Raw genomic sequence first — 19,583 nt, 5'->3', positions numbered from 1 at the left:
ATTTCCTTAGTTTTCTCATACTTTCTTATCATAAAGTGATGAGTTATTGATTTGCTTTTGTTATCATAATGCTTTTCCATAGCACAATATTTGTTTATCTTTATGTCCTTGAACATGCTGACATCTCTGAGTACCTTCTCCTTATGAAGTCATCATCCTTTATCATCTTGTCACATTCTCCTGTATGGTGCATTCATATTCATTCACAAATGTTTTGGAAGTCGCTGTATTAGATATAGGAGATAGAAAAATGAGTAAGTCTAATTATGATTCTTAAGATATTTCCATTACAGTGGTGGAAACAAATTAATAAGAAATTATAATAAAGAATGGTATGTAATAAAGGCATATAATAAGTGTTTTAGGACCAGAGGACAGTGTGCTTAGCTTTCTGGGATTGAAGAATCACTTGAAAAAGATTTATAAAAATATGACCTGTGAGCCTGATTCTTGAAAGATATGTGGTATAGTTTACCAGGGCATTTAGGCAAACATACAAAGAAGGAAATTATAGAAAGCATGGTACAACCACGCAAAGTTGACTCATTACAAATACACTACTTTTGTCTGAAAAATATTACCTCTCTATTTATGAATAGTAGTTTCAGTAAATAATTAGCAGTTGATAGCTTTTTTGTCTCACTATTTGAAGATTTTGTTCCACTCTCTTTTTGACTTCCGCTTTTGATGCTGAGAGGTCTGCTCTCTGTTTAGTGGTTATCCTTTTTAGGGAAGTGGTCTTTTCTCTCTGGGTCCTTTACATTTTCACTTTGTATTTGGTGTTCCACACATACAACATCATTTATTAATATTAATCATTATTTATTTTTCTTTGTCCTGTTTGGGATACTTTGGCATTCCTAAATCTAACGATTGGTATCTTTTTGTGAATTCTGGAAAATTCTCAGTCGTTATATCATCTTTGAATGTGGATTCTTGTCCATTGTATTTTTCTTTTTTGCAACTGATTTGACATATGTGAGTTTTTATTGTTATTTTATGACTGTTAACATTTTCCGTGTATTAGTCTCTTGAGGTTGCATTCTGGATAGTATCTTTAAATTTGTCTTCCAAAGAAATTCCTTTCTTCAAGTAAACTCTAGCACTTGTTTATCTCTGTGGAATAACACCTTCTTGTGGTTTCTGAAGATTTCTTTTACTTTCCTCCATGTATTTAAAAAAGATATTTTCACATTTTATTAAGCATTTTAAGTACGTTATATCTGGAGGATTTTTCTGGAATCTTAGCCTTCCATGGTGCTGAAAATGGAAATTCATGGTAGATATTACTTCTAAAATTAGAGACTATTTTATACCTGTAGAGGAGTGAACCTTTTTTACTGACTTTGCATGTTTGTTACCTTTCTGTGATAACGTGGTAGACAGAATAATGGTCCCTCCCCTAAGGCTTCCATGTCCTAATTCCTGAAACCTGTGAATATGTCACCTCGCATAGCAACAGAGAATTTGAAGATAGGATTAAGTTAAGAATTTTGCAGTGGGGAGATTATCTGGCTTTTCTGGATAGACCCAAAGTAATCACAAGGGTCCTTAATAAAAGAGAGGCAGGACATTATAGTCAGAGAAGGAGATGCAGTGATGGAAATAGAGTTCAGAGTGATGCAGGATCCTGAGCCAAGGATTGCAGGATGCCTCTAGAAGCTGGAAAGGCAAAGAAATTCTCCCTAGAATTTCCAGAAGTAATGTACCCTGCTGACACATTTTAGACTTCTGACCTCTAAAACTTAAAGATGATAAATTGTTTTGTCTTGAGCCACTAAGTTGTAATAGGATAGTTTTAATGATAGGAAACTAATACAGGTACTGTACAGAAAAATGATTATAGGTTTGTAGGTATCGACTGGCTTTCCTACAAAGTGTATGTCTCCTGTACACATCAAGATTAAAGGCGGCTGTTTGGTGGTAGTATGTCCTGACTCGATTTTTCGATATGCGCTTTTTGATTCAGTGAGAGTGTGGAGAAGAGACAGAGCTCTTGTCAGAGTTCTGGAACTTGGGCTTTGAAACCCAACTATCTGAAATATAAAATTCTTATCTGAAGAGGAGGGCCTTGAATGATTTTTTTTTCCTTCTTCTGTCCCTCTCAGAACATGTGAGAGTGAATAGGTTTAAAAGAGGCAGGATCATTTTGGCCTCTGGTGACAGTCCTTTAGCCTGATTTTCCTTGTTAGAGTTGTCATAAAATTAGGTATATAAATCCTCAGTCCATGTTTTTCCTCCCTTAGTAATGCCTTTATCTAGTTATTTTCAGTGTTTTCACCTGGTAAGGAGACCATTCAAGACATAAACTAGCAACGACTGCCAGAAAGTTACCAACTGGCAAATAAATCTGCTCAATAAGAAAAGATCAACAAATTTCTGGTCCAGGTCCATTTTTGATCTTTGGTCAAGATCCAAAAATATTTCTCAGTCAGTGTCGAAAATGAGAGTCCAGGGTGGAATTGGAATTGGTGATACTGGCTGCTTGACGGTGATTCAGGTTGGCAAGGTTGGTTTAAGTCCTCGTATATCCCTGAAGAGGTAGTGCTTTGCTATGGTTTATAACAATGTCATCTTTTTTTATGAATGTCTTGTAAGTGAATGGCCTTCAGGGATAGTGGAAAAATTTTGTCTCTGTCATGGCTCAAGGTGATATGAGAGTAAATTGCCAGGAGAATCTGGTTAGTGGTCTAGCATAAAATGTAAGGAGAGCTCAACAAACTAGGAATAGAGGAAATTTCCTCAAATACAGAGCATTTATGAAAAAGTCCAAAGATAATGTCGTTTATAATGGTGAAAGACTGAATGCTTTCCTTCTAAGGTCAGGAAAAGCACAAGGATATTTGCTTTCACTACTTAATTTAACATTGTACTGGAGGTTCAGTCCCAGGCTAATTAGACAACTAAAAGAAATAAAAGGCATCCAGATTGGAAAGGAAGAAGTAAAAGTCTGTTCACAGGTGACATGATCTTATATACAAGGAAACAAAAATCAGTTCTATATACTAGCAATGAATACTCCAGTAATGAAATTAAAATCCATTTATAATAGCATCAAAAAGAATAGGAATAAATTTAACAAAAGTGTAATACTTGTACACTGAAAGTGCAAAATATTATTGAATGAAATTAAAGAGAAATAAATGGAAAATTCATCCATGTTCATGGATCAGAAAAATTTAATAAATGGAAAAGACATCCCATGTTAATGGATCAGCAAATTTAATTTTGCTAAGATAGCAGTATTCTCCAACCAGTTATACAGATTCAGTGCAATCACTACCAAAATCCCAGGTGGGTATTTTTCAGAAATTGACAAACTGTAAAATTCATGTGGAAATGCCAGGGAGCAAGAACAGCCAAACAATAAGGAAAAAGGAGAATGATGTTGGGATACTCACGCTTCCTGATATCAAGACTTAACCATAAAGCTACAGTAGTCAACAAAATGTTGTATTGCCATAAGACTAAACATATAGATCAATGGAATAGAATTGGATCTAGAAATGAACTCTTATATTTATAATTTATTAAAACAAATTTTTTTGCTTTTTTTTTTTTTGGTTTTGTGAGGAAGATTGACCCTGAGCTAACATCTGTTGCCAATTCTCCTCTTTTTTTTTCTTTTCCTCCCCAAAGCCCCAGTGTATAGTTGTATATCGTAGTTGTAGGTCATTCTAGCTCTTCTGTGTGGGATGCTGCCACAGCATGGCCTGATGGGCAGCACTAGGTCTGTGCCCAGGATCCAAACTGGTGAAGCCCAGGCTGCTGAAGCAGAGTGCATGAACTTAACCTCTCAGCCATGGGGCCAGCCCTCTGATTAATTGATTTTTGATAAGGATGCCAAGACAATTCATTGGGGAGAGAATAGTCCTTTCCACAAATCATGCTGGGATAAACTGGATATCCACATCCAAAAGAATGAAATTGGACTCCCTGCCTCACACCCTACATGCAAATATGTACATGTAAGAGCTAAAACTAAAAGACTATTAGAGAAAATATAGGTGTAAATTTTTGTGAACTTAGATTAGGCAGTGGTTTCTTAGACATGTTAAAAGCACAAGTAACAAAAGGAAGAAAATAGATAAATTGAACTTCTCAAAGTTTAATACTGTTGTGTTAAAATACACCATCAAGAAAGTGAGAAGACAACCCACAGAATGGGAGAAAAATATTGGCAAATCATATATTGGATGAGGGACTTATAACCAGAGTATATAAAGAACTTTTACAAGTCAACAATAAAAAGACAACCCAATTATAAAATGGTCGAAGGATTTGAACAGACATTTCTCCAAAGAAGATACACAGTAACCACTCAAAAAGATCCTTATCATTTGTAACTATAGAAATGCAAATCAAACCCACAATGAAATGCTGTTTTATATCCAGTGAGGTGGCTAAAAGAAAAAGGACAGATGATAACAGGCATTGGCGAGGATATGGAGAAATTAAAGCTCATTCATTGGTAGTTGGATCGTAAAATGGTACAGCTATTTTGGAAAACAGTTTGGCAGTTCCTCAAGATGTTAAACAGATTTGCTCTATGACCCAGCAATTCTACTCTTATGTATATAACCAAGAGAATTAAAAAAATACATCCATACAAAATAGTGTGCAGGAAAATTCATGGCAGCATTATTCATAATAGCCCCAATGTGGAAACAGCCCAAATATTCATGAGCTGAAGAATTAATAAACAAAATGAGTATATTCATGCAATGGAATATTTACTCAGCAATAGAGAGGAATGAAATATTGATACATGCTACAACTTGAATGAATCCTGAAAATAGTGTTAAATGAAAGAAATCAGTCAGAAAAGGACATATATTGTGTGATTATATTTATATAAAATGTCTAGGTTAGGCAAATCCATGGAGACACAGAAGGTTAACTTAGTGGTTGCCAAGGCTGAGGGGAGCTGAGAAGATAGGAAGTGACTACTACTGGGTATGGAGTTTTTCTTTGGGATGATGAAAATGTTCTGAAGTTAGATGGTTGCACAACTCTGAATATACTGAAATCCTTTACAGTATGCTTTAAAAAGGTGAATTTTATGACAACTGAATGATATTGGTAAAGCTGCTTAAAAATTACATGCATGAAGCTTATGTATAGCTTATGAAGTCAGTAAGCTATCCCTTGAGACTATTTAAAGAAGAAAAGAGAAATGTAGTGAAGAATTCTGATATCTAGTGCAGGGATTTAAAGGGAATGGAATCTCAAATCTCAAAGTAAAAAAAAAAAACAACAAAAGGAAAGAGAGACCTAGGAAGGGGAAAATAGTCTCCTTAGCCCAGAACATGTCATCATTAACTATCGGTGTGTAACACATTTTTAAACCCTTATTATTTTTAAATATAGCGTACATAAAGAAAAATGCACAAAACAAAGATATACTATTGCTGGAGGGTTTATTTCTGATTGAACACCCGTGTAAACGCTACATGATTCAAGAATAGAACATTGCCAAGACTCCAGAAGCTCTTTTCCTGTCTTCAAATATTTATGCCAGCCTTGGTGGTCTAGTGATTAAGATTCAGCACTCTCACCACTGTGACCCGGGTTGTTTGCTAGTCAGGGAACCACACCACCTGTTTTTTGGTTGTTATACTATGGCAGCTGCATGTTGCTGTGATGCTGAAAGCTCTGCCACTGGTGTTTCAAATAGCAGCAGCGTCACCTGTGGTGGACAGGTTTCAGCCAAGCTTCTAGACTAAGACAGACTAGGAAGAAGGATCTGACCACCACTTCCAAAAAAAATGGGCCATGAAAATCCTATGAATAGCAGCAAAACATTGTCTGATATAGCACCAAAAGGTGAGAGGATGGTGCAAAAATACTGGACAGAGTTCTGCTGTTCACTACACAGGGTCTCTAGGAGATGGAATCGACTGGACAGCTCCAACAACAACAAATATTTATTTATGCCCTCCTCTCCAAGGAACTATCTTGACTTTTGTGGTACTACCTTTTCTCCTCTTGTGTTTTCAAAATAGTTTTACCACCTAATCTTGCCAACAACAAAGAAATAGTTGTTTTTTTTTCTTTTAATGATTATATATGGAACTGATGGTATGCTTTTATATCTGGTTCTTTTTTGCACTATTTTTTAAGCATATGTGATATTCATCCTTTTTTTATGTGTAGTTGTGGTTTGCTTATTTTCATTTCTGAATAATATTTCATTGTATAATATCAGAATTTATTCATTCTACTCTTGATGACTTTTTTTTTCCAGTTTTCAACTATTGCAAATAATACTTGTATGAAATACTGTGTGCCATTTCATGAACATATATATGCATTTCTGTTTGGTGTGTGCTGAAATTTCTGGGCCTGTACACTAGTGTGGCTAAGGACAGGAGTAGTATGACACCCACTGGGTGGGTAATTCTCTTCACCTGGTTGCTGAGTGTATCTTCTGTGGTGGATGCCTTATGATGAGCATTAGCATGAATCACCAAGATTCACATGGCCGTTACAACTGGCCCATCCATATGCCTCTTCTCCAGATTTTCTTGTCTTCATCTTTGAGACTTGCTCCTTCTGAGCCCCAATCAACCAACCTAGCCAGTTACCACTATATGGAAGTGTGTATATATACTAACCTTAGGTTTCTTCTGTTTCTATTCAAAAAGGATGTAGGCTCTGCCCAAAGGGAGAGTTTCTTCCTACCATTGTTCTTGAAAGATGTCCCTCAATGGGGATGTGGTTTAGCTGTGGTTCGTGTTGGCTTCCAATGACATATTGAGTTGACCGTTTTATGAGTTTGGCTTGATTTTTAAAAAATTCTCTGTCAACGGGTCATAGGAAACCTTCCCATGAAGAAGACAAAGAGAGGCATGTGATTTTTGAGTGTTAAATCAACCTTGCATTCCTGTGGTAAGTCCCCCTTAGGCATGTTTGTTGTGTAACCCTTTTAAGGTCTTGCTATGTTTGGTGCTCATGTTTTTTTAAGGAATTTTGTTTGTGAGGAATATTGGTCTATAGGTTTTTTTTTTCTTATGATGTCTTGTCTGGATTTGGTATCAGGGTAACACAATGAGTTGGGAAATATCTCCTCTGTTGTCCAAAAAATTTTATGTGGGATTGGTTTTGTGTCTTCCTTAAAAATTTGATAGAATTCACCAGTAAAGTAATCTGGGCATGGACTTTTCTCTGTGGGAATATTGTTAATTTTATGACTTCAGTTTCTTTGCTTGTTATAGATGTGTTCAGATTTTTTATTTCTTCTGGGTCAGTTTTGGTTGTGTCATTTTAGGAATTTGTCCATTTCGCTTAAATTGGCTAATTTGTTTATGTAAAGTTACTTTTAATATCCCTTAAAATTCTTGGATTTCTTTAGTGTCAGTAATGATGTTTCTAGTTTCATTCCTTATTTTGATAATTTGCCTTTTTTTCAATTTTTTAAAACTGGTAAATGCACAAAAAATTTACCATCTTAACCATTTTTAAGCGTACAGTTCAGTGGTATTAAGTACATTCACATTGTTGTGCAGCCATAACCACCATCCATCTCCAGAACTCTTTTTATCTTGCAAAACTGAAACTGTATACCCATTAAACACTAACTCTCCATTCCACCCTCCCTACAGTCCCTGGCAACCACCATTCAATTTTTATTTTTATGACTTTGTCTCCTCTAGGTACCTCACATGAGTGAAATCATATAGTATTTGTCCTTTTGTGACCAGCTTATTTCACTTAGCAGACTGTCGTCAAGGTTCATCAGATAACATGTGTCAGAGTTTCCTTCCTTTTTAAGGCTGAATAATCTTTGGGTCTAAAGTGAGTCTGTTGTAGACAGCCTATATTTGCATCATGTTTTCTTTTTTTTTCTGCTTTATCTCCCCAAATCTCCCCAGTTCATAGTTGTATATCTTAGTTGCAGGTCCTTCTAGTTGTGGCATGTGGGACACCGCCTCAACGTGGGCTGACGTGGGGTGCCACGTCCACGCCCAGGATCTGAACCGGTGAAACTGTGGGCTGCCGCAGTGGAGCACGCGAACTTGACCACGGGGCTGGCCCCTGCATCATGTTTTTAAATCTTTTCTTCCAGTTTCTGTATTTTTATTGGAGAGTTTAATCCATTTACGCTTAATCGCTTGTAAGAAAGAACTTCTTTCATGTTGCTATTTGTTTTCTATATGCCTTACTGCTCCCCCTGCCTTTTCCTGCATTACTTTTGTCTTCAGTTCATTTTTTTATAGTGAAAAATTTTAATTCTTATTTCTTTTTGTGTGTCTTCTATAGCTCTTTTCTCTGTAGTTACCATGGGGATTACATTAATATCCTAAAGTTACACAACTAATTTGAATTTATGCCAGCTTAACTTTAATAACACATAAAAATCCTGCTCCTATACAGCTCCATCTCCATCCTTTTTCAGTTATTGATGTCACAAAATTATATCTTTACACATTGTATGTCCAAAAACATAGACTAATAATTGTACTTTTAAGTGTTAGTCTTTAAATCATGTACAAAACAAAACGTGGATTTACAAACCAAAGTTACTATAATACTAGCTTATAAACTGTGTTGTTTTAATGCATTAGTCTTTTAAATCATGTAGAAGACAAAAAGTTACAAACCAAAGTTACAATAATACTAGCTTCTATTATTTCTCATGTATTTACTGTTACTAAGATGTTTATTTTTTTGTATGGCTTCAAGTTATTGGCTAGTGTCCTTTTATTTAAACTTGAAGGATTCCCTATAGCATTTCTTGTAGGACTGGTTTAGTTGAAACAAACTCCCTCAGTTTTTGTTTATCTGGGAATGCCTTAATTTCTCCCTTACTTTTGAAGGACAGTTTTGCTAGATATAGCATTTTTGACAGCTTTTTTTCTTTCAGCACTTTAAATGTATCAGCCCACTGCCTTCTGGCCTCCAAGGTTTCTAATAAGCAGTCTGCTGAGAATCCTATTGAAGATCCCCAGTATGTGATGAGTTGCTTCTCTTGCTGCTTTTGAGATTCTTTGTCTTTTGACAGTTTGATTACAATGTGCCTTAGTGTAGATCTCTTTGAATTCATCCTAAATAGAGTGTTGAGCTTCTTGGATGTTTATATTTATGTATTTCATCAAATTTTGGAAGTTTGGCCAATTATTTCTTCAAATAAACTCTGTTCTCCACTTGGACTCCCACAATGCATCTGTTGGCACTCTTGTTGATGTCCTATAGGTTCCTTAAGCTTTGTTCACTTTTCTTGTCTGTTTTCTTTCTCTTCCTTAGCCTTGATCATTTCAATTGTCCTATCTTCAAGTTCACTGATTCTTTCTTCTGCCTGCTCAAATGTGTGTTTGAATCCCTCTAGTGAATTTTTCATTTCAGTTATTATATTTTTCAGCTCCAGAATTTATTTTTCATGTGTTTTTATGTTTTCTGTCTCTTTATTGTTATTTCCATTTTGTTCATACATTATTTTCTTGACTTTCTCCACATCTTGCTTTAGTTGTTTTAGCATCTTTAAGATAGTTGTTAAAAGTCTTTATTAGGTCCACCAAGTGGTCTTTTTCAGGGGTGGTTTCTGTTGATTTATTTTTTTTCTTTGGATGGGCCATGCTTTCTTGTTTTTTTTGTATGCTTTGTGATTTTTTTGTTAAAAACTGGACATTTGAATCTTTTAATACAGTAACTCTGGAAATCAGATTCTCCCCCTTACCCAGAGTTGGCTTGTTGTTGTTGTTGTTTTGGGCTCTTTCTGTGTGCAATATCAGCCTGAGATATAAACTTCAGGTTTTCTCAGGTCTTTTCTGAGCCTGCACCATTCCCTGGGCATGTATGACAGGTTTTTAAACTCCCCTATATATGTGGCTGCTTGTGAATGTCCTAGTCCCTAAATATTTGGCTCCCAAAAGGAGAAAAAGAGAAAAGGGAGGAATAAAAGAACATAAAAAAGCTCCGGCCCTTTAAATATGGTAGTCCCTTCAGTTGGAGGGGAAGGGGCTTGTAACAATGGCTTCCCAATTCTGTGTCTGCACCTCCATGATTAGAAACAGGAATCAGTGATTAGAGCACAAATCTCTGATATTTGGAGGACGTGGTCCTCATTGCCCACCCTGGCTCCTGCAAGCTGTGTGTAAGTTGTACCAGAAAATGTGTAAAGCTGCCTGCCAAGGGACTGGGAGGTGGAGGATGGGTAGCTGCTACTATGCTAAGAGCTGAAGTTGACTGCAGTTCACCATCCAACCCTTCCTTTGGTGGTTGTGGGCATTCAGTAGACTCCAGGGTTTCAAAAGAGTTACATCAGGTAGAACTGGCCAGTATACTTGTTGTCTAGGTGGGGAGAGGGATTTGCAGTTCTTCCTACTATACCATCTTCCCAGAATCCTCTCTCTGATTTCATTCTTCTTGGTTGTGCTAATGATTTATCAATTATTGATCTTTTCGAAGAAATATTTCATTGTTTTTTCTATTGTTTTTCCACTACTTCATTATTTTTGCTTTGATTTTTACTGTTTCCCTCCTTCTCTTACTGTTTTTGATTTGCTTTTCTTTTTCTAGCTTCTTGAGGTGGAGACTTAGATTATTTATTCTTTCGGTACTAGAAGTGATGTAAATTTCTTGTTAAGCGTTCTTCACCTACATCCCATAAATTTTGATGTGTATTTGTTTTCATTATTTTATTTATTTATTTATTTTTGTGGTGAAGATTGGCCCTGAGCTAACATCTGTGCCAATCTTCCTCTTTTTGCTTGACGAAGATTGTCACTGAATCAACATCTGTGCCAGTCTTCCTCCATTTTATGTGGGATGCCATCACAGTGTGGCTTGATGAGCAGTGCTAGGTCTGTGCTTAGGATCCGAACCTGTGAACCCCTGGCCGCCGAAGTGGAGCAGGTGAACTTAACCACTATGCCACTGGGCTGGCCCCTGTTTTCATTATTTAAGTTATTTTTAATATTCCTTTATTTTTTATTAATTTGGATCTTTAATAAGAATGAATTTTCTCAGCTATTTTTCTGTGAAGATTTTTTTTTGCCATTGTTTTTGAAAATAACTTTAATGAGGCATATTTTCATATTATATAATATACTCTTTTCAAGTGTACAATTCAATGATTTTTTTGGTAATTTTAATGTTTTGAATTGTCACCACAAATAACTTTTACAACATTTTTATTATCCAGTATCATTCCTGCTGCATGTTTCCTGTTAAGCCCCGTATCCTTTTCCCACCCGCACTCCCTGTTTCAGGCAAACACTAATTTCCGTCCTTATAACTTCTCTTTTTTGAACATTTTGTGTAAATGGAAGCATACGGTATGTGGTCTCTTGTGTCTGGCTTCTTTCACTGAACAAAATGTTTTCGAGGTTCATCCATGTCATAGCATGTATCAGTAGTTCTTTTTTGTTTTTAATTGCTGAATAGTGTTCTGTTGAGTGAATATACTACTTTTATGTTGTTCCTAGGTTTTGGCAATTATGATTAATGCTGCTAAAAACATATGTATACAAGCCCTTATGTGAATATATATGTTCATTTCTCTTGGATATATACCTAAGAGTGGAATTACTGGGTCATATGGTAAATTCATGTTTAACATTTAAAAAATTACCAAACTGTTTTCCGAAGTGACGGCACAATTTTTACATTCCTACAGGCCATATATAAATGTTCCTGATTCTCTACATCTTTGTCAATATTGTTTATATTATTATAATTTTTTTACTATTGCTGTTCTAGTGGATGTGAAATTCTATCTTCTGGTTTTAATTTATGTTTCACTAATGACTGATGATATTGAGCATCTTTTCATGTACTTATTAGCCATTTGTATATCTTCTTTGAATAAAAATGTTCAAAATTTCTCACCATTTAAATTTTTTTTTGTCTTTTTATTGAGTTACAAGAGTTCTTCATATATTCTGCATACAAGCTCCTTATCCTGTGTATGTTTTACAAATATTTTCCCCCATTTGGTGTGTTGTCTTTTCACTTTCGTGATGAGGTCTTTTTGAAGCACAGCTGTTTTTAATTTTGATGGAGTCCAGTATATAGATTTTTTCTTTTTTCACTTTTGCTTTTTGTGTCTTATATATAGGAAATCATTGCCTAATCCAAGATCATGAATATTTACCTTAAAAAATTTAAGGTAAATTTTTTCCTATGAGTTTTATAATTTAGCTCTTATGTTTTGATCTGTTTTGAGTTAATTTTTGTATGTCTTGTGAGGTGGGATCTGACTTCATCTTTTGCAGTTTTTACAGCACCATTTATTAAAAGAGACTATTATTTGTCCATTGATTTGTCATGGAATCTTTGTCAGAATCAATTGACCAAAAATGTAAGGATTTATTTGTGGACTCTTAATTCTTTTCCACTGATCTGTATGACTAGCCCCATTCCAGTACCTCACTGTTTTGGTTACTTTAGCTTTGGAGTATTTTGAAATCAAAGTATAGGTTCTCATATTTCTTCTTTTTCAAAATTATTTTGGCTCTTTTGGGCCCATTACATTTCTGTATGAATTTGAGAAACATCTTGTAAATTTCTACGAAAAAGACAACAAGGAGTTAATTATAGCAATTGATTGAATCCATATATCAATTTAGGGAGAGTTGCTATTTTAATAAAATTGAGTCTTCTGATCCATGAAGAGGGAATATCTCTCCTTTTATTGATCTTTAATTTCTCTCAGCAATGTTTGTAGTTTTTAGTGCACAAGTTTTGAACTTCTTTTATTGTATTTCTTTCCAAATATTTTCTTTTGATGCTATTGTAAAAGATATTGTGTTCTTGGTTTCATTTTCCAGTTGTTCATTGTTATCTATGGGAATACAATTGATTTTGAATTTTGATCTTGTGTCCTGTGATCTTGCTGTACTTTTTCATTAGTTCTAATTTTTGTGTATGTATGTGTGCATTCCTTTGGATTTTTTGCGTAGACGATCATGTTATATGCAAAGAAATAAAATTTTGTCTTTCCATTCCAATTTGGATGACTTTGTTTTTTTTTCTTGCCAGGTTGCAATAATTAGAACCTCCAATATAATGTTGAAAAAAAAGTGGTGAGAATGGACATCCATGCCTTGTCTGTATATTAGGGAAAGGGTCTTCTGTCTTTCGTTATTTAAGTATAATGGTATTTTAAGCTTTTTTTACATTATTTATTTAGTACAGTATTTAACTTATTTAATACATTTTTAAATTTAATTTATTGAATTTAGTAAATTTAATAAATAAAATAATTGATTTCATAACTTTAATTAATGATTTAATACATTATTAAGTATAACTCTCAGAACTAAGACCATCATTCCCTAGTTTTTCATTAATTGTTAACCTTTGGACATAGAAGACAATCACTTGGATTCTGGGCATATGCTTTTTTGGGGCTCTTGTTTAATATCTACCCTATTTCTCCAGTATAAGCTGGATCAAGCACACTAACTGGTGTAGCAGCTCTCTTCTTCTTTACCTATTCAGTCGGTGGCATGAGGAATGCAAAGTGGCCAGGTGGCAGTTTCACCTGTCAATTCAGTACAACATTTGTTGAGTTTCCTGATGGAAGCATTCTTCCTTTGAAAATCAGGACCTTTAAACCAGCAGAACCTAGAGTTGTAGAAATGGGAAGTGTGGGGGACTGGAATTGGCCACCCCAAGATATGTCTCTTTGGCATGAGGATTATCTTGGGCTGGTTACTTTTAAAAAAACTGCAGACAGGAAACAAACCCTGAAAAGTAGAGTTTACTTACCCTTTGTTAAGAGACATTTACATTGTAAAGGAAATCTCCATCTGTAAAGGTGTCTCCCTCTCTGTACCAGGAAGAAGCGGGGGATGACCTTATCTCTAGAAACTCTTATCAATGTGGAAGGCAAGAACTTAAATCTGCATAATAATCTTACTCCTGTTTACTGTACTTGTCTGGTAACATCCTGTAACTGACTCCCCCGCCCCCAACATCCTCCTTTGTCTTTAGCTGAAGATGATATTTAAGCTGGTGGCTTTGGCCATTTTGGTGAGTTGCTCAGGTTGCCTGAGCCTCTCCCATGTATACATGTAATAAAGCTTTGTTTAATTTTCTCCTGTTATTCTGTCTCATGTGAATTTAATTAGTTCTCTGGTCAGAAGAACCCAGAGAGGGTAGAGGAAATGTCTTCCTCCCCTACAGAAGCATAAAATTTTCTTGCTGGTAATAGAATTTCCTAAGCTACTAAAGAGACATTCAGGAATTGGGCTGTAAGGTTGGGCTGTAATACCACATCCATTTACTTTTGAATCATTTCAGTCTGTCTTGTAGAACTCTCTCTAAATCAGTCCTGAAGTTCTTCTTCCTCAATCTCTGTTCATAGGGAATCCCCTTGAGTCCGGGTATGTATTGAAAGAAGGAAAGCAGTGCAACAGCAGTGTATGTCATGGGTGCCAAACAATTTATATACACAATATACATGCCTTCAGGACCTGTTGGATCCTGGTCTTATATGCAGTAATTGCACTTGATGAAGCTGTCGTGCTTGTCAAACTATGGCGTTGTGAGTCAGATACTCATTTTGTAATGGGCAGCTCAGGTTGTGTGGTAAATTGGTTGTCCACAGTCAAATGGTCTGGGTATTTCTCTTTCCCCTGTACACAGACATCCTGGTAAATAAATAGCTTTGAGTCTCTCTGAGCAAGCTAGGAGAAACACTTTCAGCAGAAACTTTTGGCAGTGTAGCAGGGCCTTTTCTCAAGAGGACCCAGTGTCACCTTCATTCATTATGTTCTCAGTTTGTGATCTCCGGTGTCGGAATTGGATGAGGAACAGTGACTCTATTATGGTGATTTAGGCAGCTCTCTATTTACCTCACTTAGTGTTTTTTGCAGCTCAAATATAAATCAAAGGAAACTTTAGTAGACTGCCTTCTATTTTACCTGTAGGAATATCATGATCAATGAATCACTGCCACATAGTTATGTGCGTCTGACCATTTTAATTGTTGTTCTTGTCTCCCCATTATAGGATGGGTGTCTTGTCATTGATGGTTAAGAGACTCCTCTTGGTTTCTGTCACTCTGGGATCCCATCATTCTTACTGATTACAGTGAGCCTGTACAAGGGCAGCATATTTTACTATCGTTCCTGTCATGCTGATAATAGTCACTACAGAGCCTTTACCAATGTATTTCTCAAATCAGTGGTGAAGGGAATGTTCTCTGGATCCTCCTGGGGGACGTAGGGAATCAGTAAGCATGTTACATAATATACTTGCACTCCTATCTCCCTGTGGCTTTGGATTTCTTCTTTAACAGGGATTTTCAAACTTTTGCACGTATCTCCTGGAGGACTTGTTGAAACATAGATATCTGGGTCCTAGTGCCAGTTTCTGTTTTAGTAGCTCTGGAGCTGGCCTGGGAATTTTAATTTTTAACAATCCTCCAGTGCTGCTGGTGCTGGTCTGGAGACTACTTTTTGAGACCCATTGTTCTATATTATGCCAAGGGAATTCTGGGCATCTTGATTTTAATGTAGGACACCATTGTGTCCACATTTTACTCAACCAACTGAACAAGCTGTTAGAACCATTCTCAGTTACTTGATATAACGTTGCAGCAGTTACACAGGACCAGATAAATGAAAGTGCTCACAAGATTTTTGTACATTTGTGCAATACTTTAATAGAAGTAAAGGATACAGTATGGCAGAAGAAAGAAAGCACAGGCAAACGGGTGAAAGACTTTTCTTTCAGTCACCTGGGACATGCTTCATATTTAGATTGTGAAAAATGAAAATACATGTGAGATTCCTTTGACTCAGGGGAGCCACATGCTCATCTGAGAAAGGATCTGTCATATCCCTGTGGTTATCTTTTATAGATCTATGTTTTGTTTCAATGATGCAAAAATAATGTTTTTTCTTAATGTTCACTTTTCCCTTTGCTGTGTTGGTTTTGTTCTCTGTATTTCATGTTAGAGATTTTCCTCAAATACCTTTTTTGTCCACTTGTGTTGATTAGTGAAGGGAGTAAAACAATGATGGTGACTTCTCTCTTCATGGGGTGATAAGGACAAAGCATTTTGTTATTGTTGGTTCTCTTTGATCTGTTTCCTCTGTTAACAATCCTCTTATCCCCTGCTGGATGGATATAAGCCAGCTTCCCAATTTGGGAACTGAATTAGGAAATAGGTTGAAACTGTTACTATTCAATTCTAAGTAGAATTCTAAGTATAGAATTTCACTTTTTCTCCAAATTTTGAGCACAGTATACTACCCATGCCCTCTGTTGTACTTAGTGTCACCAAATTAGGAGCCTGTCTTATTTCTAGTGTAATTTCTCTAGAGCAGTGGATCACAAGCTTTTGATCTCCAAGTTCCTTTGATAATCTTAAAAACTTTTGGGGATCCCAAAGAGCTTTTGTTTATGTGAAATATATCTCTCAAAATACACTGTGTTAGAAAATAAAATTGAAGATTTAGAAAAGTTCACTATAAAATAATTATATTTTAACAGTTTTATAATTAACACATTTTATGAACAATGATTACATTTCTAAAGCAAAAAAGTGAGAAGAATGGCATTGTTTTAAATTTTTCTAAATCTCTCTAGTGTCTGGCTTAGTAGAAGATAGCTGGATTCTCATATCTGCTTCTGTGTTCCATCTGTTTCTATATCACATGTCATGTAGTTCCTGGAAAACTCCATGCCATACTCATGAGAGAATGAGAGTGGAAAGGGCAAATCATGTCTTGGTGTTATTATGAAAATATTCTTACCTCACTGACTCCCTTGAAGGGTTTCAGGGCCCCACTGGTAGTACCCAGACCACAGTTTAAGAACTCCTACTCTAGAGTAATCTATCTTTTACTGAGTAGTGGAGAGAGAATTACCTAGGCATTTGGAGTTGAGCTGGAGTCATTGGACTAATTTCTTCTATATCAGAATCTCAATAAATCCTGTTTTCTTTTGAGCCTCATCCTCAAACAACTCACCTCCTCTGCATAGCAATAAAATCCCACTATAAGTTATGTGCTTAAAAATGCTATTTCAAATATGTGATGATTGGCTCTCATCCTTCACCAAGATTCTGTTTTCAAAGAACTTGGGCTAAATTTATTACCTTCCTAGCAGAGGGAGAGGAAACAGAGAGCAAGGGAAAGTTGAGGGGGGGTGGGCAGGCAAACTTACTAGGAATGGGATGGAGTATGTCTCTACTTCCGTGGTCATCTCCCAGCAAAATCTCCCCAGACAAGACCGTTGGAATAGGTATCAACTAATTTTCTACCATTTCCGTTGCTGATCTTTTTTGTCCTTTTGGATTTTAGCTTTGTATTTTTTTCATCTTATTTCAATAGAGGTTTGAGAGGCAGCAAAGATAAATATATGTATTGCAGTTCTTTCTTCTATCATTATGCATGTTGACAATAGCAGTTTGGTCTCTCTCACTGCTTATTTCTTGATAAACTGGTGTAGAGGATTTTATTTTCCAAGAATGGCCACAGGGCTGTCTCCTGCCTCCATTATCTTCTTCAAAGAGTATAGAGAAGTGATGCTGTGTGACTGCCAAGGTTGGGCCGTATAAGGCTGTGTACCTCTAACTTGTTCACTGGAATACTTGTGCTTAATGCTGAACTTGCATGTAAGAAGTCCAGTTACCCTGAGATTGCCATGCTGTGAGGAAACCCAAGCCCTATGGAGAGGCTCTATTTAGGTTCTTTTTTGATAGTTCCAACCTATGACCATTTGAGTATCCCTAGATAAGACCTAGACATTGTGAAACAGAGGCAAGCCAACCCTGCTGTGTCCAGTCTGAATTTCTGACTCATAGAATTTGTGAGCATAATATCATTTTTATCACTAAGTTTTGGAATAAGTTATCTATGTTAATAATAACTGCAACAGATTTTTGTACCAGAAGTGATATGCTGCCATAATTTTTGGACTCAGCAGTGGGCAGACACTGGAAGGGCCTTCCAGAGAGGTAACCTGACAGGCCTCAAGGAAGCTGTCAATGAGGACTTTGAGGAAGTTGAGGAAAATGTTGGCGGTAGGAGGAGAGGAGACTGGAGACCTTTGTTATATATAGTAAAGGGAATTTAGCAAAATTGCCTCAGCTGTAATATGGAAAATTGAAAATGTACCTAATGAACTGAGGAATCAGGCTAAAAAGATTACCAAGTGATTAATATATGCCTCCTGGTTCTCCTTTTTTTCTGAGAATGCCTATAGAAGTAATTTTATGCTTGTCCCACAGTAGTTGTGTGTGGGCTAACATACCACTTTGTTTCATAGGTCTTCAGATCAAGAGGAGCTGTACTTGAGGAACCACTTCTGGGGAGCCTAATCTGCATTTGGACCTGATTTAGATATTGAGGTCTGAGACTGTCCCAATGCCATAATGGAATGAAACTTTGAAAGTCTTGGGGGAGGGTGTAGTATATTCAGCATGTGGGAATGTTGTGAATTGTTGTGGCACACTGTGTTACATTGTGTTATCCAAAGATTGTCGCAGTAATATTTCCCATCTGACATGCACTTATCCAGTGTGACCTTGCCATTCTCTGTCTGAGGTGGAGTATAATTACCCTTCCCTTGGATCTGGGCAGGCTTGTGACATCTTTGACCAAAGCATAGGGTAGACGTGAAGCTGTGTGACCTTATAAGCTGGGTTATAAACTGATGCAGTTTTCACCTTATTTTCTGAAATGCTTGCACCTGGTGCCCTGCACCATCATACAGGAACTCCAACCACCACATCCAGGGCATGAGGAAACCAAGCCACATAGGGAGGCCATGTAGAAGGACTCCCGTCCACAGTTCTAGACCCCAGCCGTTTGAGTTATCCTTGCTGAGGCCATGGGCGTTATGCAGAGACAAGCCAACTCCACATGTGCATTATGTCCAAACTCCTAAATTGCAGGATCCATGAACTTAATAAAATACTTGTGGTTTATACACTAAGCTGTGAGGTAGTCAGTGAAACAACGGGATAACTTAAAAGCCACATTATAAGAATCATTAGACCTTTTGTTTTATAGTAAAAGTGAAGAGGCTGGGTAATGAGTAAAGTATGAATTTCAGTGGAAAAGTTTATACACACATTTTAGCTGTCTAATGGTTTATTTACTCATTTATTTGGTTTTAGGATACTGAGTTATGTGGCTATATCTGTGTTATAGGTAGTTGATGTGCCACTGTACTTTAGTTTGTACTGGTTAATTTGTAAACGTTCTATTTAATTTTGTTCTCCTACTTGATTAAAAACTCAAATATCATTATTCTTTCATTTTGCCTCCGTATTTTACACATAATAGATATGAGATAAATGCATATTGGTTGAATATTAAATTTTGTCATCTTTTCAGAAGGCATAATTCATGAGTTTTAAAAAATAATGTGAAAATGTTATAGATGACTTAGGAAATAGGGAGTTAGATATCAATATTAATGCCTTTATTAATAAGAGTTATAGTCTGTCTTTTAAGGAACTTCATTCCTGGTAATCTACACATCTAATTTGAATATTTTTATGAGGTAAAGATTATAGATAAAAGAAAATTTTTCTAGCAGTTAAGAAAAATGTTTTTATAATCTTTTGGAGGGTTTTACTGACATCTGGTGGCATTCAGTCCCATATGGTTTAAATTCCT

General features: G+C 36.2%; 1 protein-coding gene across 1 annotated transcript in view; it reads left to right on the top strand.

Moving 5' to 3' along the window:
* Positions 1–19,583, top strand: part of TDRD15 (tudor domain containing 15) — a 106,349-nt gene that overhangs the window by 22,046 nt on the left and 64,720 nt on the right. The window contains exon 5 of the mRNA XM_014730946.3: positions 18,226–18,307. Coding sequence (XP_014586432.3) covers positions 18,226–18,277 — 52 coding nt within the window. The 3' untranslated portion in view covers positions 18,278–18,307. The remainder of the gene's footprint in view (positions 1–18,225; positions 18,308–19,583) is intronic.

This window comes from Equus caballus, chromosome 15 (assembly GCF_041296265.1).
Source record: "Equus caballus isolate H_3958 breed thoroughbred chromosome 15, TB-T2T, whole genome shotgun sequence".
NCBI classification, from domain to species: domain Eukaryota; kingdom Metazoa; phylum Chordata; class Mammalia; order Perissodactyla; family Equidae; genus Equus; species Equus caballus.
Note: the sequence above shows the minus strand (reverse complement) of the source record. Positions and strands in the feature narration are given on the sequence as shown.